At 44.7% G+C, this 22,942-nt stretch overlaps 1 protein-coding gene across 2 annotated transcripts in view; it reads left to right on the forward strand.

The window, feature by feature from the left end:
* The first annotated feature begins 8,733 nt into the window (after positions 1 to 8,733).
* USP7 (ubiquitin specific peptidase 7) overlaps positions 8,734 to 22,942 on the forward strand; it is a 72,475-nt gene continuing 58,266 nt past the window's right edge. Inside the window, exon 1 of one of the 2 annotated variants that reach the window (XM_054211002.1) lies at positions 8,734 to 9,146. In XM_054211002.1, coding sequence (XP_054066977.1) covers positions 9,065 to 9,146 — 82 coding nt within the window. In that variant the 5' untranslated portion in view covers positions 8,734 to 9,064. Of the gene's footprint in view, positions 9,147 to 9,582; positions 9,602 to 22,942 lie in introns of those variants that run through there. The other variant, XM_054211003.1, reaches the window with a different exon arrangement.

The raw sequence follows: 22,942 nt of genomic DNA on the forward strand, positions 1-22,942 counted from the left end.
GAAGAATCCCTCTCCCCTGCTGTGACAGAAGCATTCAGATGAGGCCACGAGCTAACCCTTGGCAGAATCCTCCAGTTTGATAGCAATAACTTATGGGGCCTATGGATGGAAATAAGAAAAAGCCATCCAATTGAGCATGTAGAAGCACCAAATTAATGCTTTTGTAGAGGATACTGCATGATAAGCTATTAAAGATAAACTTCTTGAAAGTATCAAGGCACCTTGAGCATTGAGGCAAGAAGTATAAAGAGTACCAACAACAGCAGTCTGCCAAAACACTGAAGTAGCCTCTTGAGAAGCCAGGGAAATCAAGTGTCAAAGCAGGTTGCTACACGCATCATATCACTCTGGGCAACAGCCTTCAACATTGGCAAAGCAGCGATGATTCTGCAAGGACTTCCTTTGCCAGGTACAGTCAGGAAGAAATGATGTGGGATATTAAAAAAAAAAAATATATATATGCTTGGCGGAAAGGCTGAGAACCATAGGAATCCTGCTTTCTCCTTCATGCAGCAACTGCAGACATCAAGGATCTAATAAGGAATTATTGAAAATTATCTTACCCTAAGGACCTCAGACCACTAAGTGAATTCTGACCAGAGACTGTTTTTGAAAATGATCAATTGAAGGGTTTTTCCAAGCATAGCATGTCTGAAAATTTTCATCGGTGATTCTCTTTCTTCCCCATGCCCTACTACTACTGACGGCACCACGCAACAGAAGTATTTCAAATACAAAATACCTAAAACTGCCCAATAGATCTTTTTTCCCCCCAGTTTTCTCAAAAGAATTAAATGGTTTATTCTTGCTAAAAAACAAGCTCAGCCAAAATGTACCCTGAGTGAAAGGCCACTTCACTTTCACTACAGTGGACATAGGAGGGGTTGCCTAGAAAGCAAGGCATGCTGAAATAATGACAGCCTGCTTTAAGCTGTCATGTTAGCACCAACTGAATGTTTAAGCGAGTTTTGTATTCAAATAACAAAACAGCTTGTATTAAATATAATTAATATTAATTGCTAAATATTGAGAACAAATAAAGGTAGTCAGATGCCACGTTTTTCTTTGACTTCACCACTGTTGAGATGCTAATTCACGCTCTCATCTTGCCTCCCACGCTCCATTGTCAGTTCTATACTCCTTAAAAGTCCAGCTTCCTAAACTCCTCCGAGTGTAAACTACTGCTGATAACAGGAAGAAGTGCAATTATGTGATTCCACCCGCAAACAATTCTACTAGTTTCAGTTCCATTTCAGGATCCCATCCTTCCTATTTTTAAGTCTTCAAATGCAATTGCCCCAGGGAGCCTTCCAGATGTTTATCTCTGTGCTCCCAGCCCTGCTCTTTCTATTACTCTAATTGGTATCTTCCTCCTCCCTGCAACATTCTGCACAATTCTGGCATTGCTGTGGTGAGAAACTCCTCCTCCTCAGACCCCACATACAGGAGCAGTTTTCTAGCAATTAATTCTCAGTCTCTGCTCAAATATCTGTAGCAATCATTCCTCTGCACATATGCCTCTGTAAAGTATCTTAAAAAGGAGGGGGAAAAAAACCACATCTCATTTGTTTCTTATGGATTTTATGATAAAAGGCTGAAGATATCTTTTTTTATTCTGTCCTGGGTTTTTGGCTTGCTTGCACTTTGACCTCTCCAGCTTTGCTAGCTGGCAGATAGCATAGGAAAACCAGGAGTATGACAATGACAACAGGGCTGACATCCGAATAGTCAGAGGGCAGGGGCTTCTAATCAAACTACTTCTTCTTCCTCCTACTGAACTCAAATTCCTAATAATACTTAGGAGACAACTGACTCTGAGAAAAATTCAGCGGTCGCATCTTTATCAAAAGCCAAAGGGCTTTCACTTCAGCAGTTTCTCGGAGGAACAATGAAGCTTCATAATTCTGATATTCCTTTCATACACCCACACACACACACAAAGAAAGCGGGACAGGGAGAGGGAGAGACTTTTTTCCATTTTACTGCAAATTTCTGACCTGAAATCAAAACTCAGGACACTGAAGGACACTGCAGTGGTTCTTGGATCTGCCTGCACAGAGCTCCCTGCAGGATCAGGGCTCTCATATGGAAGCGATAGAGTCATGTCTTCTAGGACCTAGTTTTATTCACTGTAAAGCAAAAGGTGTATCTTCCCAAGTTTAAAAAGTTTCTTTCTTATTTTCTTTCTTTTAATTTATTCCCTCTTTAGGATCTTTTCTCTGCCACTTAAAACAAATGGATTAATTCAGTCAATGCTGTAACATTCATTTGAAGTAAAATTGTCAAGTGCAGATCTCAGTTGCCGTGTTTTATTTAGTCATTTTGTGACTAAAGATTTTGTGAGATTTCCTTGTTAAACAGTTTAAAAGAATAGTCTCCCATACTGGAATCTGATCCATCTGTGCAGACTCCACTGACTTCATTGGGTTTACCTGGGCTGATCAAATTGCAGGATCGGTTCCTACATTTGTACTGAACTCTGCCAGATAGTAAATAACACATTGAAAAGAAATCAAACCTAGCCTTTAATATAGGGCAGATTATTCTAATATGATAGATAAATATTCGATGTAGCCGTAGCATCACCCATGCTTATGCTGCCCCTGCTCTGTTTTCACTTTGTTAAACTGTCAGGATCAAGTGAAGAGCAGGGTGAAGAAGAGTCAGCGGCAGAGAGGAGGTAATCAGTGATGTGGACTCTTGAAAGAAGGAAAGGATTTGTGGAGTCAGGTTTTTCTTCTGATGAAGAGGGTAGAGTCAGGAGGTAAGGAAATGGCACTAGATAGACAGCACTCACTGGTCTCAGGCTGAGGCCTGTGCTGCCGTCAGCTTCACGGTACACGAAAAGCTAAACTCAGTATCCAAGTGGAGATTTGATGTGCAGACAGTTAAGGTAAGGTACCTTAACCAGAAAGTTTCTGTTCCTGTTGTCTTCGAGGGCTCTCTGGGCAGAGGGCACGGAAATTCTTTGGTATCCTCCACAGCTGAATAGACAAGTGGCCAAATACCATTACAGGTGATACTCGCTTTAGATGTTAGAAGTCAAGAGACTAAAACAACAGGCAACTTGCAGCAGGGTGATCAATGGCTAGGTCACGCCAGAAGAATTCACCTAATTTTCATCCCTCTGTACCACCTTTCCCTGGATGTGTCCAGTCCCCACAGCAACGTGCACATGGGCTCCGAGGCTGCAGGCGCATTGCCTGTTGGGGCACACGCTGCCAATATCTGCACATGTAACTGCATATGTGACATAGGGATGGCCAGAGCATGCAAACCACCAGTTTTTTTCTAAAAAAGACCACATAACTCACTTCTTTAACATATACACAGCTCACATTCTGGCACTGATAGTGAGTTAGCTGCTGTATGACCTGTGGTGCGTGACAAGGCACTTCATCGTTGTAAATATGATCTTAAAACACCTCACCTCCCTTACAGAGGAGGGGATGTATAGATTATTCAAACACCTCAAGCATTTTGAGAACCTCTGCAGGTGGAGGCGCTTCAGCAGAACCATCTGTGCTGCATGGGAGACACCAGTTTTCTTACAGGTAACCCCTATCTTCCACAAAAAATACATTCATTTTAAAAAGATCTGTTGTGAGTATACCTATCTGTTATTTGGAGCTACTTGTCACTTTGTGAAAAGAAAAGCCATGGAAATCCAGGGTTATTGCAACACGTTGAGAGTTAGAAAATGTGGAAAATACATTTATAGGACATGAAACTCCATCCATCCCACTACTTGTGCAACAAGTTGTTAAATACATACGTTGCAGCCAAACACATTATCTAGTTTTCCCAGCTAATTTTGTGCCTTTAACGTTTTCTGCATTTTGCCTGTTGCCTTCTTGAGTCTCAAGTGCTGCAGGAGGCTCATGATTATTTTCTTCCCCACACTCAGCTTGAAGGTGCTCTTCACAAGAGCAGCTGATCGCTTGGTTCAACTGAAAGGTCTCTGATTTGTGATTGCATTAACTTAGACTGCCTGGGATGTTGGATTTGATTCTTTGGCCCTGTAAATAGGGTCTCCTGGGATCCAGCTTTCACTCTCTAGGTACAAAGCAAGCCAGGCTTTAGCAATGGGGCAAAGCATCAGAAGGACCATCAACAAGGGAACAGAGAGCTTCTGGCAACGAGAACATTTTAACTACTTTCATACTGTAGTACCAAGCGTCTCCAACCATGGATATGGCATGAAGGAGAAAAACTGTGAGAGATCATAAGAGGCTGCTTGAGTGAGGAAAGCAGCATGGTATAACTGCGGGTATGGTGCCACGAGTGCAAACTCAATGTCTTGAGGAAGCACAGTTTGCATTAATGTATATTCATCCAGAAGCACAGCAGAGTAAGCTGCACAAGTGGTAACCCCAGTTTTGCTGGTTTAGTGCATCTATACGAAGGGTGTGTGCTGGTGTAATTGCCCTTCTGTCATTACATGGCTATAAATTTCCTTAATTATAGACACGGCCACCTGCACACATTATGGAGCACCATTAAGTGGTGCTGGAAGTAAGTGTAGAGACTGTCCAGGAGAGGCAGCAAATGGAGACAAGTGGGAAGCAAGATTTCCTGAAGCAGCTGAGGAGCAGGGAGGAAAGAAGCAGACTGGCAGAAACTCCTGGTCCAGCTGATTCTGCCATGGGGCAGAGGATGCACTAAGCATCCTCCGCCTTTCCTTCAGCCTGGTTTTCTGTGGTTCCCTCCTACAGTTTTCCCCACGGTGGCCATCAGGCCCTGCTGAAGATGGGGGTATCCCAGCACAGAGCCCTTCGGGAGCAGCAGCAGGGCAGGGTGAGTTCCACGGCTCCACCACGGCCAGGATCTCTCACCCGGAGGGCAGAAATGCAGCTCAGGCATGGGGCTCCTCTGGTTCATAAAGGCTCAGCCTTGCACACAGGCAGATGAACACTTGGCTTGCGAGTGTTTTAAAAATAAACAGACTGAGTTGGATTTATTTTTAAATTGCAGGGAGGCTCAGGAGCAGGTCAGCCTCACAAAACCAAGCCCATTTCTTCAATGGCATTTTAAAGATGATAGCACCTCTTTAACTTCATCTCTCATGACGATGACTAATGCGGAGGGAATGCCGGGAGGCTGCAACCAGCCCCACAGCCCCATTGATCCCTAGCACAACAGCGAGGGATCTCCTGCGTCTACAAATCTGCGACTGTGACTGGGAGGATGAAATCCTTTGCTCAGGTGCAGCTTCCCCAGACTCCCCAGTGCTTTGTGTGGGCACAAGGGCCGAGAGAAACTGGATTAGTTGACAGGACAGAGGCCTAAATTTAGACAAGATTCAATAAGTGGGTGTAGGAAATGAAAGGGAGGCGTGGAAAAGGAGGAGAATAAAAGCGATAGGAATGGATACATAGACTGTATTCATCATGTTCCCGCTTGGGATCTTTATTTTTTTTTAAATATCAGTAACCCTTGCCAGGGACTTGCCCAACTCTTCCACACAAGGAATTTGCCATCAGAACTACAGTAGACAGGAACCACTTGCAGAGGGATGTGGCTGTCAAGGATGGGGTGTGCAGTGCAGGAACAGATTTATTAAGAAAATAGAAGGCATTTATGGAACAGCTGGGTAAATAAGTGATTGGATATCAGTGCTGGAGTTGAGGCTGTGTGAAATGCCGGCAGCAACGGTCTGGCCAGGTGGTTATACATATACAAAAGGTGACCGTCCTTTCCTTCAAAGGACAGAGCTTTTGCGTCTTATACTGGAGAGAGGTGAAGGGCAGAAAGTTTCAGGAGTGGCAATGAGCCAGAAATATTCAGTGGAGTATTCTTCATGTAGTTGGGATAAAATGTTAGCATATGTTGAGATCTGGACTTCACCTTAGGCTTGGCAATTAATAAGATTTCTACTTCCTGTCTAGAAACAATCAAATCACAATGCTACAATCACTGGTTCATACTATAAAATGCCTCTTATTTAATTATTTCAGAAATGCATTTGAGATTATTAAATACACATACTTAAAATTTATTCCCTCTTAAATATAAATACCTGAATCAATTCCCAATGCATTTTTTTTTTTACTTACAGCTATTTCCCCACAATATAAGTGATGCCTTTTCACATGTCTTTTCAAAACATTATAAGGTACTTCAGTCCGTATTGTAGCTGGACTCTGAAAAGATAATGTTCTTTTAAATTATGAATATACAATCAAGTACTTGATTGCGATATGCCGTCTTCCCAAACTAGTGATACATTGTTCCTGCATCCCGTTACGGACAGGAAAATTCCTGCCTCTCCCTTCCATACTGCCCTTTCCACAGCAAAGGATTTGTACAGATGCATTTTGCATGACTTCTGCTCCTCTAAAACAGTAGGAGAATTCAAGAATTTTGGAAAATTAGCTACCTCAAAATGAACTGAAGCTCAGAGAATTTTCTGTATGTAAAAGAATGTTTTTAACGCTTACGATAACATCAGCTTATGGCTAACTTTAGGGACTCGCTTGTTGCAGTAGTGAAATTGTTTTCCTCAGCTGATCCGTGCCCACAAACATAGTGTCCATGGCTGAAGAATCAGGTAATAACTGTAGCCACCTTCTTGCGACATACTGGTTTGTCCTGTATTGGGGATCACTTCTAGAGGGAGGACGGAGGGATGAGTTTAAACCTGTGTATGATTTAGGAGGTTGGAATGGAAGTCATTAGGAAAGAGCAATTGTTCTGGGAGGTAATTATAGGGAAGACTGGTGGTGGGGAATTCAAAGTTTAGGACACTAAGAAACAAAGATACGTGCATCAATCTCTGTCCAAACCTCTGTCCTAATGCCCCTTTTTTGCTGAGATATTGTAAACCCGGGTTTAGCAGATTTGTCATGTTTTTGCCTGGGTTAATAGCAACAAACCGCCTTCGGGTTTGTAAATCATTTTTTCTTTAAACAGCTTTTGAGAATTGAGAGGAACAACAGGGAAAATCAGAATGTACTTTTTGGAAGGCAAACTATCAAATGAACTGTTTTTAAAACCTGATCTTCCCACTAATATCCTCAACTCCCCTTATTTTTCCTCTTTCTGGCCCTGGAGTTTTACTGCTTAAAGTGGTGTTTCAGACGTAGAAACTATTTTCTCTCCTGCTCGCCCCTGTTGTTGAGAAGGGGCCAGCTGGAGCCCAGACAGGCTGGATTTGTCCCCCAGATTGGTTTTTATTTGCATTTTATAAACTAGAAAAATAAATAAACTTTTAGTTCATTTATCCACTTGCAACCAGACCAGCACTGTCTGCTCGGCTACATTTTCAGTCCCTTCAGGAGGCCCAATTTTGCACGTCCTGAGCCCTTCCCTTATAGAATCATAGAATGGTTTTTGTTGGGAGGGACCTTAAAGCTCATCTAGTTCCAACCCCCCTGCCCTGGGCAGGGACGCCTCCCACTAAACCAGGCCGCTCAAAGCCCCATCCAGCCGGGCCTTGAACACCTCCAGGGATGGGGCAGCCACAGCTTCTCTGGGCAACCTGGGCCAGGGGCTCACCACTGTCACAGTAAAGAATTTCTTCCTAATATCCAATTTAAATCTCCCCTCTTCCAGCTTGAAAACATTACCCGTCATCCTACCATCCTCAGAGACTATCCTGCTGCTTGGACTCCCCAGGACTATGAAGTAAATACTGGGCTGTTTAATGCAGGTCTCCACAGCCTTCCAACTCCTCTTTCATCCTTAAGTGAAGTTGCTCCCTTCATTGCTCTAACCCCAAACTGGACCAGCCAGGTGGTATTTATTCATCCACACCCCTTCCATCAGAGGAGAGCAGATGGGACTCTTCCTTGGGAGGGACCGTATCCTTCATGAGCAGGGCCCACCTCACACCTGGCCTGTGTGTGTGCCCTGCCCGGCCGTGCCGTGGCTCCCAGGAGGGGCCCACCAGCCCCTGGGCCGGCCATGAGCCCCGCACCCAGCCACACACGGGCGGGCCAAGGGTCAAGAGGCGAAACGTGCCCGTGGTGGTCACGGAAGCCCCCAGGGGCGCAGCCGGCGCCCAGCCGGCCCTGAGGCGCTCAGGCCCGGCCCGCCACCCCTCAGCGGGCCCCGGCTGCGGGGGGCGCTGCCCTCGGCCGCCAGGGGGCGCGCGGTGTTGGCGGGGGGCGGCGGGGCGGGCGGGCCGAGCTCTCGTCAGGCGGGGCCGGGGCCGCTGCGAGGAGTAGGAGGAGGAGCGGGTCTCCACCGCAACGGCCGGGAGGGGCCCGGCGCCTCGGGCAGTGGCCACCGCACGGGGACCCTCGGCGGCGGCGGCGGCGCAGGTGGCGGTGGCGGCCTGCCGGGAGGCCGCGGCGGCGCCCGGGCCCGGCCCCTCTGGCCCCGCCCCTCCGGCCTCCTGTGGCGGCGGCGGCTGCTGCTGTTCCCGGGGCGGCCGCTGCGCTGCCTCCCCCCTCCCCGGCTCGCTGGGCTGCCCCTCATGCGGATGTGACATTTCACGGCGTTTACCGCAGCCGCCATTTTGAGACAGAGAGCGCTGGCGGCGGCCGAGTGGCAGCAGCGCGCGGGGGCACAGGCAACGGGGGCGGCCGGCCGGCCGGGAGCAGCGAGCCGGGCGTCGGCCAGCGGCTGTGCCGGGGCGCTGGGGGGGGCGGGAGGGCAGAGGAGGGGCCCCGCGGTGCCTCCCCGACTTCGCAGCGCCGGGGACACCTCGCCGGGGGAGGGGGAAGCGCCGGGCGCCGCCGCCGGGCCCTGACTCCTGGTCTCCCGTCCCCCCCCCCCCTCCCCCCCTCCTCCCGGTCCCCTCCCCTCCGGCCACCCCGGGGGAAGCCGCCACCCCAGGCCGGTCCCTCCTCCCCACCCCTTTCCCCCCGACCCGGGTGCCGCCGCCGAGATTGGGCGAATAGCGAGCAAATACGTGCGCGTCTCGCTGCCTCCGCCGGCTGCCCGCTCCCTGCCCGCCGGAGCCCAGCCGCAGCCCCCCGAGGCGGGTGCCCACTCCCGGCCGCTGCCCAGGCCCCGCCGCTCCTCCGCCCCTTCCCCTCCCGACACAGGCCTGCAGCCCCCAGCGGGAAAGGCCCAGGCCGCCGCCGAGACCCAGCCCGAGCCCAAACCCCAGCCCGACATGAACCACCATCAGCAGCAGCAGCAGCACCAGAAGCCCGGGGAGCAGCAGCTGAGCGAGCCCGAGGACATGGAGATGGAAGGTAAGGCCGGGCCCCGCGCCCTCAACTCCGAGGAGAGTTTCCCCCCGCGTCCCCCTGCCCTGCCGCCGGCTCCTGGGGCTCCGCCGCGTCCCCCTCGGCCACCTCCCGTCCTCCCTCCGCGGTAAACACGCGCCCGGCCCTCCCCGCCCCTGCGAGCAGGGGCGGCTACTGCTCGCCGTCCGGTGCCCGGCAGCCGGGGTCGCTCTTCCCGGCTGCCCGGCGGGGCTTCGGCGGGAGCGGGGCGGGGGGAGACGAGGACGGAACGCCGGGGAAAGTTGGGGCGGTGCGGGGCCGGGGGAGGCGGCCCGGAGGGGTGCTCCGCAGGAATTTGCATGGCGGGGGGGGGGGGGGTGGTGTGTGCGGGGGAAACGGGGTTACAAAAAGGGGGGACACGCCGCCCCGGGGCCAGGCGTGCGGCCGTGAGCCCGGACCTTCGGCCTGGCGGGCACCGGGAGGTGAGGCGGAGGGTCGGTCTGGAAGTAGTTTTGGTACCGGGGGAGGGTTTGGTGCTCTTGGGGAAAGAGGGGGTGGCTGTCCCGAGGGCTGCCCGCCCCCCGGGCGCCGTAGGGTGGGCTGCAGGGCCTAGCCCGGCCCGCCGCCCGCGTCCTCCGCAGCCGCCGCGGGGCGGGCGGGGGGCTCCAGCCCTGCCCGGGGCCGAGCGGGGCGGCGCGGCCCGTCCGCTCATTGTATGCAGGCGGCCACGCTGCTCGCCATTTTTAATTAACCCTCCTCGGAGGGTTATTTACAGAAACGGCTGCCGGGCGGGCCTAGCGCGGGGTCGGCGGGCTGCGCTGGCCATGTGTAGCCCTGCACAGCCCTCGGCCCGGATCCTGCACCGTCATGCAGTTGCGTTGGTTCCATAAAGGAGGCACTACATTTTCAGGCTTGTGCTCTGCTCCCGTCCGGTGTGGTCTCCGGCGGTGCCTTTAGTGTTGTTTTTTTGGGTTTTTTTTTTTTTGCATCATGTTGTTATTTTTACACACCGTCCCCCTTCCCCCCCGCTTTGAACAGCACCTTCCGTCTGCATTCGACGACGTAAAATTATTTTGGGCAAATGTACGGGGGGATTTGTTCCCTAAGGAAGGGCAGACACTGTAGCTCGTAGCGACGGTATTTGACTTGGGGGTCAAAAACACCAACTACCTAAATATCGTTTAGAATGCTTGGCTGTGAAGATGCCAGTTCTGTTACGACCGTTTTAATCAACAGTGACGTAAATATTCACCAACAGAAGATATTTTGCTTGGAAACGTGACAGTCGACTTAGCAATTGTGCCTTTCAGCTAAATAATAGCCCTTGAAATCAGGAGGAGCAAAGGTGTTTTAGTGGAAGTTTGTCACAGTGACTGTGAGATTACATTTCAAGATTAGAAGGTCATTACATAAAGCCTTGCTTTCTTAAACATAAATCTCTATTTCATAAAATAATAGCTAAAACTTATTTACTATCGGAGCAAGTATTTTTGGTTTTGTTTTAGAAGAATCTCCAAACTGATGTTTGTGTACTGTGTGACAAATACGTAAAAGGAGGTGACTTACAATGTACCTCATGTTTGTTTGTATGCATACAAATATTAACATCTTGTGGGTTATATTTTCCAGCAGATTGTTTGATAGCCTTTAGCAGTCTGCTTTTTCTCAGTGTCCTCTTCCAGTCCTTTAGAATATTGACTGTATTTAATGTTTTTATTTTGATTTTTATGGGCTTGATGCTCTAGATGCTGGGCACGCTGTGAAATGCTGAACGTTTTTATGCAGTTTAAGGTGTCCTGAACTTCCTTGGATCGCATCTGCTCTGTCAGTGAGTGCGGATACAGGAGTCCAAAATACACGTGGAAGTCCCTTTGATGGTTGTGTAAATGTTACGGTGGTGGCCACCTCCATTGGAGGGGTGAGGAAAGAGTCTCTGTGTATATCAGCATAGCAATACTGAGACTACAGCGTTATCTCAGAAATCAATTTGAGATCTATTAGGCCGCACACAGCTGATTCTGGCTGATATTACGAACGTGGCTAATTTGTCAGAGTTTACAGAACTGTCCATTTATGCAAGAACAAAACCAAAAAAGTTTAACCTTTGGAGGTTTTTTTGGAATACTTGATTTTTCTTGAGAAACATGTTAAGTTTACAAGACTGCAGAGATCAGATAATTGCAGCTTTTAATGCAAGTTGACATCATGGGTATATATGCATTTAGCGTGTAAAACAATGTTCATCATCTTAATGTATGGGTGTTTGTTTTCTTGAGAGAGGTGATTTCAAGCAGTGAGGAAAATATTTAATAACATGTAGTTAGCTTAATTTTAACATGAACAGAACAGTGTCGGATGCCATTCTTCAGTGAGTGATCATGTTAGATTTAGGAGGTATGTGAAGAATGCGCAGTGGAAAATTGCACATCTTGATTTTGAATTATGGAGAGGTTTGCTTATTCTGTGTACAGCTATGCTAGATGAACAATTTTTGATGAGTGAAATAACCATTTGAGATGTAGTAATAAAAGTGTAGAATTAAACTCTTTAGGATTAAATCAGATGTGGTATTTTGAGTGTCTGCTCTCACATCCCTGTTTTTCTCCTTTCCCTTATGACTAATTTACTCTTCCTTGATGACCTTATGGACACTCTGTGTAAATGGAAGTAGTACTAGACAGGGCTACAGGACTTCAGGAGGGAGGAAGACATTTCTTTTAGGAAGAAAAAATACTTAATCTCTGCATCATGAAGGAAAGGAGCAATGACAGCCTTACTAAGGGGCAGGTACCTGCTCAGCGGGACCAGGTGTGGTGCAGGCCCACCTACCTGCAATACTTCAGCTAGAATGCTGTAGACATTACAGATCACCTCTTTGTATATTTAGTCATTTGTTACCTGTAGATGTTGTTTGTAATCGTCTGTAGCCTTACTGAGGCTTGGCAGTAGTGGTAAGTGGACAGAGAAACTTTACATTTGTTAGAACTGTCAGGAGAGGTTGTGTCCCTTGGCTGAAGGCAGCCGCTTCCCCTGCTCAGGGTGCGGTTGGACAAGCACAGCGTTTGCTGCCACTCGTTTTCATCCCGTGTGCCACGCCAGCGATCAGGCTAGCGCACCTCCCTGTTACTATAAAGTGATCAAAACTAAAAACAAAAAGTGGGGTTTTAAAGTGTAGTTTAGATTTTTAATTTGGTTCTGCCTGTGGCCCTGTTTAGTGTTGTATGAATGTGGTGAAGGTTTTGGCATTTGGCAGGATGGAACAAGAAGGGCTGCTTGAGGTGGCATGGATGGTGGCAGATACCTGGCCGAAGGCGGTCGCTATTCGTGGATTCTGTGTGCACCCCTCATCCATTGCTGCATAAAAGCATGTGATTCTGGCTGCCTTTGGGCCAAAGCAGAGCGGGAGTGTGCACATGAGCCGTTAGTGCCCGAGTTTGAGATAAATTCACAGTTTGGGGTGGTGATTAGTAAATTATCCTGTAGAAATTCTGAAGAGTTTATTTGTATGCTAAATCAATTTAGTGGAAAAAATTAATAGTTTTTCTGTACTGTAAGTAGGGTGTGGGGGTTGCTTTATCATGCAAAGGATTACAGCGGTTTAATTGCTGGTGAGTTACTCTATAAAGTGTAATTGAATCCAAGTCACAATACTTTTTACATATATATATATACACACATATACACACACTTCCTCTGTATCATCTTTTCACAAATGTGTCTGAACTTCAAAGAACTTGGCTTAATACAAATGTACAGTTACCTATTTCAGAAAGTCTTATTTGCAGCTTAATAACTGTACGTTTCCCCTGTTTATAGTTTGAATCTGGTTTTTTTGTAGGTTCAGCCTCTGTCCATAGTTACTTATGTATGTGTGTTTCGCATTATGAAGTTTTTCTTCTGAAATAGCCAGCAGAAGCTTATCAAGACAGTGTCACAGCCCATGAACACGCAGTGGCTGGTAGTTGAGGTTGCACACTCGTATTCTTGTGTCAGCTCTGCAGCCTCTCTGGCAATGCCATCTTTTAAGTCTTTCCTTGGTTAGGGCAATTGAAAGTTGAGATTTGAATTCCGGGTGAAATGATGGAATTCATTTACAAAGAACAAGAAAAAAAAATGTGTGTGTGTGTATGTGAGAAGTCTAAAACCGCCCTTTCCTGCAGTTTCCATGCAATTGAAAGTTTGTTGCTGGCTGTTCATTCTTGTTTTGCTCACTACTGACAGAATTTACTGGATTACTGACCTGCTGTGTGATACTGGTCTCAAGTACGTGACTGATTTTTGTGCCTGTCTTCTGAATGCTTACTTCCCTCTCATATTTTGTCCTCATTAGTATTCTCAATTCCTGGCAATTTAATATCATTTGCATACATAACACTGTGTTCGTTCCTTTTTTTTGCCTGCTTCCATGCCTTTCTCCTGAAGGCCTGTATCCTGCTTTTTCCCTGAGCTCCTTCGCTGTCTTCTCTATTGCTTCTAGCTAAGTTGTGGTAAGGAGAGGAGAATATGCAGACTAAATTCATCATACGACTGTGGGTGTTTGCCTGTTTATATGTTCTTCCTGCCCCTTCCCCTCTCCAGCCTTGACATTTTTCCATGAAATAGATGATGCTCAAGTCGGGGGAGATAAAAACGCTGATGCAGCAGACAACAAGGAAAATTAAGTTAATTCTGAGGTTATACCTAGAGCGAAGGACCAGGCCTGGCCTCATATTCCCAGTAATGATAATGTGTAATACCTCTGGAAACAGCATACTTGGCCTTGGGTAAAGATGTGCATTGCATCGTTCTCAGATCCCTGCATCATGCCAACTGGGAAAGCAGCATCGGTGACTTTGGAAGAGTGCTACCTATGTCTAGAGTTTCTTCTGTGCATTCTTCATGAACTGGGTGATCAACAGGTCATCAGATTTAGTGAACTTTCTGTGAAGGAGAAGTGGAAATAGTGGAATATATGTGTAAAATTCAGAGGGAAGTGATAGCATGCTATTCAGGATGAACTATGTTTATCAGACGTCCTTAACTCCACTCCAGTTATTCCATGCTATTGACTGAATTCAGAAGAGAAGCAAAATGTGCTCCCTGTCATTGCTAGGTAGCTATACTAAGTAGCAAGTTGTATGTAAAAGTAATATAAGCCCAAACTTTAGAAAAGGAGATGGAGATAGTTGTTTGGGACTAACTGAATCGGTTTCATTGCTGCAGAATAATTTATCACAAGAAAATCTAAACAGTGTATCTAGCCTGTAGCAGTTAAACCAGTTTAGCCAGTACATCTTGCATGACATCATTCGATATTTGGGGTAAGGGTGAAAATGAACTGGTTTAGAGCTTGTGAAGCATCCAATTTTTCTTAAATGATAATAAATTTAAAATAGGGCATTGTTTGCTTTAGTTTTTCCTTTGAGGTGTCTCAGATCAGTTGCTTTAAATCAGCTTTGTCTCTTGTGGCTGTAGAACATTGATTGTGAAAGAGTCAACTATTGTGTCGCTTGCAATAAAAGGCATTAGTAATCCATAGCGAGTGTGCTTTCCCCCCTCAAATACATATGTATATTAATATATATAAAATCTGCAGTGCGCTAGTTTGACATTACCAGCAACAAGATTAACAGTTGTTATAAAGTATCCTGGCAAGTAGAATGGGAGCTGGAGACTGGCTGTCTTATTTGTTAAGTTATTAAATATGCAGTATTGTTTTCTGAAACTTTTTTTTTTATTGGTCACTTAAGATAATGTATTTTGCTCTGGTGGTTTTAGAGTTTTCATTTGATACCCTAGCAAAAAGACTAAAAGTGCACCTAATCAGTGGCGAGGCTGTAGCATAATGTATCTGTGCATATTGTTGCAGGCTTAGACTTAACACATCTCAATATTTCTGCTAAACTTTTTTTTTTTTTCCTCCCCCTTGGCTTGGCTTACTGATGATAGTAAAACAAGCTTTGTAAGTTTAGAAACATTGAATGGAGTTTAAATGATTTGCCAGCAAAAGGAAGAATGGTCAGCCTGGAAACAGTGTTTTATTCTGACTTGTATTTGCCAAGTTTCCCTGGAGGGCTGAGATTTTGTTAACTAGAAATAACTAAGCTTCTGGAAATTAGTAGATGGATTTTGAAAATACTGAAACTGTATTAAATATTTGCAGTTTGGGAAAGACAGTGTTAGTCTTTTACCATAGTGCTGAGGAATCTTTGGGATTGTATTCAGAATATAAAAACACGTTTGAAGACTGTGGACTTAATATGCAGGTAGAATAGCACAGCTTGATTGTTCAGGGTTACACCATGTGCATATCTCTTAAAAATACGGAGATTAAACCTAATGGTAAATTTTGATAAAACTAAAATTTTGTCATGTAATCAGTATAGCGTATCTCAGTTTGTGTTTTTAATTGCTGTTTGGCAGCTGTTTTAAACATTACTGAAATAAGTCATTCCTGACCCATTTAGTAGTGAAGATTTAAACAAAACCCATCATGCTTTGTAGCATCAAACGTCTTAGTAGAGCAGGATGTTCAGTGTCTGCAAACCTGGAGCTCTCCCTGACTGCAGCTGTAAAGCGAACTCCAGAGTGATGCCACTTGGAGAAGATGTGCCAGGAGTATCCCATTAAAATTGGGGAAGAGAAAACACTAGTACCTCAGCTTATCTTTGTGTATATACTGGTATGTGGAGACAGACAGACTTCCAGGTGTCCTGAACATCTTGGGGTTCGAAACCAGCACCTCAACTCACCTTCCAAAGCATATCGTAAGCCGGAGGAAGACGATGTGGATAGGGAGCTGAAGTATCTTATGAGAAGAAAGTTCAAAATAGATATATACATATTTTTTTTTTTTTTAGCAGTACTGCAGTGTTTTGCAGGCTAGAAGCGGTGATGAGTTGTTTTTTTAATACAGTCATGCCTCTTTGATACGAAGCATCATAAAAGTGCTGGAAAACAGAACATGGAGGCTTATATTTGGTGTGTTAAGGGACTGAATGCACTCCAGTAGAACTTGCTTTAAATGCAGAAATCTGCGAAAATTCTTAAGGTCTTTTTTCATAATTTCCCCTTTCCTAGTGTAAATAGGAAAGAATGTGTAGGAGTATCATTGGTGTTCACCATAACTTTAAGCTTCATCATCTGCTGATCTCACAAGGTGCAACTGTGAGATGCACCTTGTGATCTTAAAAAATACGGCATCTCCAGCTGTACATGTGTGTTTGTAAAGATCTAAGGAAAATTTTGTTTTAGGACTCTAAATGTGATGTTATACTAATACAACAATTGGGTGAATTTCTGTTGAGCTGTGTTTAAAGAGAATGGCTGTGTGTTTCCACAACAGAGATTTTCCTTCCCATATGTTTTGGTGTATTATTTTCTAACATCACTGATACCGTTTGGCAGAACTTAGATGGAGATTCTGATAAAAGTATGGTGGTGCAAACCCCTATTAAAACTTGGTGAAGGCTTGAATTCCAAATTCATCTTAGTGCATTAATATTCTTACTGTTAAATAGATCAGGCAGGGATTAGTGGTATAGTTTTGTTTCATAAAATGGATAATTTGTGAATTAAAAATGTACAGACTCTATGTCTGTAGTAAATAAGTTAATAAATGAGTTGATATATATATAAACATTATTTAAGAGATTCCATTCCTAAGAAGAGAGGCAGACTTCCCAGTATAAGATCAACACATTATTCTGTGACTAGATAGGAAATTTTTGGTGTTAGAACTTGCTTCTCAGCCATGAAAGTGGTGGATAAATTGCGGACTACAGTTTCAAGTCTAAGCCATGGGGTGATCTGTCTGCACTCTTGAGCATCTTGTGCGAGGTTGCCCATGCCGGTCGTCCCTTGTGAGCCAGCAGCACCTCGGGGATGCTCTGTGGGCTGGGGGAAAAATCTGACCCCCAGCTGAGGAGGAGGCCCCAGGCACGGGGGCAGGCCTGCCGCCCCCTCTTGTTGCTCACCTGTGTAGTTTAGCCCATATCTCCTGGTAGAGGATGACGACTTTTGGGTAGGCATTTTGAACTTGCACGTGTTCTGCAGTTCTCTCGCTGTGCTGGACATTGTGGTTGCAGCAGCAGGGGGTTGTGGCTTGTAGTGATATGAACATTCTGGTTTGCAGGTCTTAAGATCAGAAAGGTTGGGCACCCTGCGCCTGGGATCTGTATTTTCATGCATCGCTATTTTATCCATCACCTGTGATAGGGTGATCTGGTCCTACTAGGCTGCCCCAGCCCCTCTATGACTAGAGGAGTGTCTGCGTTGAATTGCACTTATTTAGCATACAGTTTTTGGACAGTAACCTGTTGTATTTTTTGTCTTGATAGTCTCTGATTAATGGAAAAGAATGAAGAGATTAAAAAGCATTTGGGGAGTGATGGGTTTCTTTTTTTTCTTTTTTCTTTTTTTTTTTTCCTTTCCCCCATCTAAAAATACATTTTGTTTTAGGCAGTCACGGTGGCGTTGGCAATCCTAGTAGTGGGGCATGGTGGTTTCTGCATTATCTTTGTGTTTTTTCAAGAACAGAAATCACTTCATTTGGAGGTGGGGAAGAACTTACATTCTCCCTTCCCGATGCAGCCGACTCTTTGCTGTTGCTGTTCAATAGTTGTGAAATATGCCTCAGTTACCTCTCACCAGAATATTTCTGGTAACCATAATCAGGTAACAATTTTTAGACGCAAGTTTACCTTCACAGCATGTCTTAACTATTCCATTTAGAGAAATGGTTGGTTTGCTTCTGTTACAGATGTTAGAGCTGACTAGACACTCAGATGCTGTTGCATGGCTTTACAGGCTTCAAGTCCGAAGACAATGAGAGATGTACTTTTTTTTTTTTTTTTTAAAGGAGAGCAGCTTAAGCAGAGGCTGTGTGAACCCTCTTTTATTGTTCATTAAATCATGCTGAGGATAGTTAGATTTCCTTCTTCACTGGGCGTAGCAAGGAACTGACCTCTTCTAAAGAATTTTTTACCTGGTTAAGTGTTAGTTGCTTAATTATCGAGGGGTGAACCTAATTTCTGGAGAACAGTAGATACTATTAGAAGTTTGAACACAGAGATAACTCATACATGTCTGTAAATTAGATGAATTAAACAGTAGGTCACAAGCCACATGCAAAACCCTCCTTGCTAGTAGCAATTACAGTAGTGGTGTTTCACAATTTTCTTCTGCTTTCCTTTCCCTCTTCTCATTCTTCCTGTGTGGTTTTTATCTCCTCTCTTTCAGTCTGACTGTTTCAGATACTTCTTGGACTTCAATCCTGCACCAAAAAACCAGTCACCTTAAAAACTAGTATAACTACAACGCTTTGCAGTATTTCTGTCATGCTGTGAAAGTAGTAACCAATAAGCATAATTTTGGATTTTGTTTTTTTTGTTTTTTTTTTCCTTTTTAACGTGTCCTTACAGTTGAGGAATTAAAATAAGCAGCAGTAAAATCAAACCAAAATCTGCCAGAAAGCGAAACGTACTAATTATTTTTTTTAAGTAGTTTACTCCAAAAGTTTAACCACAGGATTTGATAATAATTGTTTGTTTCTCCAAATGTATTGCTTCAGTTTCGTATTGATTGAGGGCAGTTTTTTATTCTCGGCAGATTTGTCTTTTGTGATTTGTTTTTTTTACTCTGTTTTGTTCATTGGGCTCATGCTTTGGCTTATAACCTGTGCCCTGAAGTGTTTCGTCCGAAGTGGGAGTGGGTTGGTGTTGGAGGGATGGGGTCCTCACAGGAAAGGATTCTTGGGGTTTCCCTCTGAAGGAGGGAAAGCTGAGCAGTGGAGCTCTGCTGGGGAAACCCTCTCTTCATCTTAATAGCAGAACGGATTAAGGGGAAAAATATTTAGAAAGTTACACAGAAATGTGTCTCATATCACCTGCGTTAGCTGCCTGTTCATAAGCAGCCCCGTTCAACCATGACTTTGTTCTGTCCCCTCTGCTTTGCTGGAGATGTAGTAGAACGAGTGGGTTTTCCGCCGCCCCTGCAGCTGACCAGGCTCTGGGGAAGAGCAGGGTGTGAGTGAGACGGGGACTGGGCACATCGGCGTGGGTGCTGGAGGGGTGTGTGTGGAGCCACAGCGTCTGTCTTCGGACTCCTGAACTTGGGATAAAACACTTCAGCTGTATTGGTCAGTGACCTCTCTTGCTGGATTAAGAAAACATTCTAATTCTTTAAGACCTTTCAGCAGCCTTCAATATAATGAACCAAGAGGTGTTAACGTTAATGCAGTGAGAGACCGTGCCTCAAATGGTTCTCTTCAGTGTGTTTGTCTGTTGGTTGTTTTACAAGTTATGCATGCCCCAGAAGCGTTCGTATAAATCCGTATTGCAAACTAATAATGAAGATTAATCAAAATTTAGATACTTTGTGGCACCTTTGAAGAAAAAAACTGAAGTCAAATCTAAGAAGAGTAGTTGGCTGCCTGAAGTACAGCGTAATCAAGATGTGAACGTGAGCCATGGGAGCCTTCCTAATGCCTTATGAGTCCAAATGTGTAAATACATGCTGTTGCTAGTAAGGTTATACCAGTAGCACTGAATTCAACACAGAGCATGTCTTCAAGGCCCATTTTATTTAATAATATAATTATTGTTACCTAGTTTTTGCTTAAAATAATGTGGTGGAAGCCCACTTGCAGTTAGGTGTGCGTGCCAGACCTCTTCCACATCCAAGGAGTGTCTCTTACCTGGTGGCTGTGCAGCAGTCCAGCTGAGGAGAGTACCTGCAAGAAAGAGGACTCTAACCCAAAACTGAGCACAAGCTTCAGGGAAGGTCCTGGGTTTTGGTTTCGTCACCAGACTTCATTGTTATCAGGTGACTTGTATGTGCTACTGGGAGCTGGGAGAAGAGTTTGTGTCTAGTTCACTCTAACTGCTACAGAGAAGAGCTATCTTCTAGAGCAGGTTTTTTTGACCTCTGCGCCTCCCTTTTGCCTTCTCACTTGCACTGAAAGAACTGTGTGGGAGCACGCGGTAAACGAGATGAATGAAGAGATCTGAATTTAAAATAACTTCCTTATTTTAGGTTTATTTTTAACCTACCTCAGTTCACTGCTTTCCTTTATTGTTTGGCCCCACAAACAAGTGGGTCAGCTTGACTGAGGGAGAGAAAACTCTTAAGCCATTAATAACTTTTAAATTATTTTTTTAAACTTTCCTAAGACCCTTTATTTGACACCTGGGCCTGCCTACCCCAAGAAATGCATTAGGGGACAGGGCAGTAGGAAAGTTCCAAGGGTGAGTATCAAATCCAAGCTTAGAGAGCACTTAGTGCAGACACATGGTTTTAGCATTATAAAAATTGAATGTTGTTCAGATGCAAACCACTTCTGGGGATGAAATTGTTCCCATTGCAGGTCTACTTCTGAATGTCTTTACTTCTGTTACTTTTTTTTTTTTTTTTTGGCACAAGGGTATTCCTTGTAGGTAAAAATAGTCTCTTGCATTTTCCAACTTGAAGATACATCTGAAAGATCTTCAGCTTTCTCGTCTATACTAAGGGGTTTACTATTTTCTGATTTAAATGCCTATTAAAATCTCAGTTACCTGAAATCATCACCTAAATTTATTTGTGGGGATTTTAACCTCCTGTCCAAACTAGCTTTTCTTCTGGTATTTTCAGCACAGTGATAAAAATTTCCAGGTTGCGCTCAGACCTGGAGTTGGTGCTTACTGCAGCTGTTCTGTCAGCCAAGCTCTTTGGCCAGTGTAATGGTCCTAATTTAAACAGGAGCCACTGGTTTCTGGAATGTGGTTGGATTATACAAGTTTTTAGCAGGTCTGTTAAAAAGAAATTTTGGAGTTAACCTGCTTCCTAATCTGGAAAGTTTACAGGGGAAGATGCGTGAAATTTCAGTCATTTTAAATTCAACTTAAAGCATACCTATTGCTATTAGCATCATGTTTGCAGGTTAGTCTTAAGAATATAAAACTGGCTTAATATCGACTGGCTTAATGCTAGACAGGGTCTAGTTAGTGTGGCTGGAGCAAAATATTGGCAGAGATAACTGGTCTAATGTGGATTTTTGATCTCTCATTTTTAATATACCTTGAAATGCACATTAACCACCTCAGATACATGCTTTATTAAATCAAAGGATAGGTGTACAGTAAAAGTATTTGAAATTTTGGCAGGATACAGCTTTGTAAATAGAGAGATATTTGTGTTTTCTGAAGTACGAAATTTTTTTTCAGTGTAATTGTTGAGTAATTTATGGGTCATTTCTACCCTAAATATGGACAGTTGCGTGCGATGAAAAGCTAGTTAAACTCATGGTGTTATAAACCCATTCTTAGTGGCGGTGTTGCGCTTTTGATTTCTACATAATATTCAGAAATTTGGGGAGGGGTTGTTAATTTGGTAAATTGCCTTTCCAGTGGGGATGCCTCGCACCCCCGTAGCCACGTGGTGTGCCAGCCTGGTTAATCTGTCCTGTTATTGGCAGCGCCCTTTCCTTGGGAGCAGTCTCCTGGCTGGGTGACACGTGGGCATGGCAGAAGCCTGCTTTATGCCCCTGTGTTTCCCAGGTGAGGGTACTGCAAAGGTCAAGGAAGGGGTGCCTTGGCAGAACAAGCTTTGAAAATAGGTCGTTACTTCCAAAAGAGTAATTTTGTCCTACCTATTGGTCCAGTTCAGAAGAGCACCTGGGGAAGTGGACAGCTGAGAAGAATTGCAGCCTTGTCTAGCTGCTGTTTGGGCCTGAGCAGAGGAGAGGCTGGAGGGGTGCCCGCTCCTTCTCCCCTGCCACCACCGAGAAGATGGTATGTTAACTGCCTGCCAGGCAAGGAGTGGCAGCAGCAATCAAATGGGTAACAAAGAATTTGTGGTGGTATATATTAACTTCAGAAGTTCAGCTTATATTCAAAAGATAGCTGTATACTTGACTATATTGAGGTAGGCGTGAATTTTCTGGGACCTGGAGTGCTTTCCTCACCCTACCGTATTTCTCTCGCATGTAAATTCACTCACTGAGATCTGTAACTGTGTCATGTTTGAATGTATGCAGCTACCTTCTGGATCTGCAGAGAAAACTGGACTGTCCCTGTGATATTCATCAGCAGAAAAACTATTTTAAGGTGATATTTTAATGGTAGTTCAATACCTGGACATAGCTGAATAATTTGGTTTATAGCCTACCCAGATAGTTTAAGCACTTGCAGTGTTGTAAGATTTAGGAGAAAATACCAATTGCTGTAGCTACGCCACTTGTAGAAGTGAGAAATACCTTCTCCTTTCCACAGAGCTCTACCAGTTCTTTCAGATACGTTTTCCAAACAATGACAATCAAATATAAGGACTAGAGTTAAGTTGTTGGAGCTGTATTGAAATGCGTGTTACCATTGTAGAAAGTTTAAAAAGCACCAGTGCAGATAGCAGTCCACACCACTGGCAATAACAGCTCTGTGGGCATCGTCTACGTGCCATGGTTTCCACTGATACTCTCTATTTCTAAACAAAACTCAAAAATGCAATCTAGTCTTGAAAATCCTTAATGACCTAGAACTCATGCTTTTTGTCTACTGTTTTTCTTTTCTGTTTCCACCTTAAGATAAAGCATGAGCAGGTATTCTGATTGCTGGGTTTTGAGAGAAAGTGTACTGTTGGCACATGGGTTGTTGCTAGATAGATCTCGGTCTGAGATCTGGCCAAACCAAGTACACCGGTATATGAATTAATGTGTAGGGGTCATTTCTTTGATCCCAGATCAAGTATCATGTAAATTGACTACTACAATATTAGTAATAGTTAAGTAATACTAAATACTGTAAATAATACCAATACTGTTGTTTCTGACTTTTTTCCTCACACGTGTAACAGAAAGTGAGAAAGCTGTA

The sequence above is a fragment of the Rissa tridactyla genome, chromosome 8, assembly GCF_028500815.1.
Source record: "Rissa tridactyla isolate bRisTri1 chromosome 8, bRisTri1.patW.cur.20221130, whole genome shotgun sequence".
NCBI lineage: Eukaryota > Metazoa > Chordata > Aves > Charadriiformes > Laridae > Rissa > Rissa tridactyla.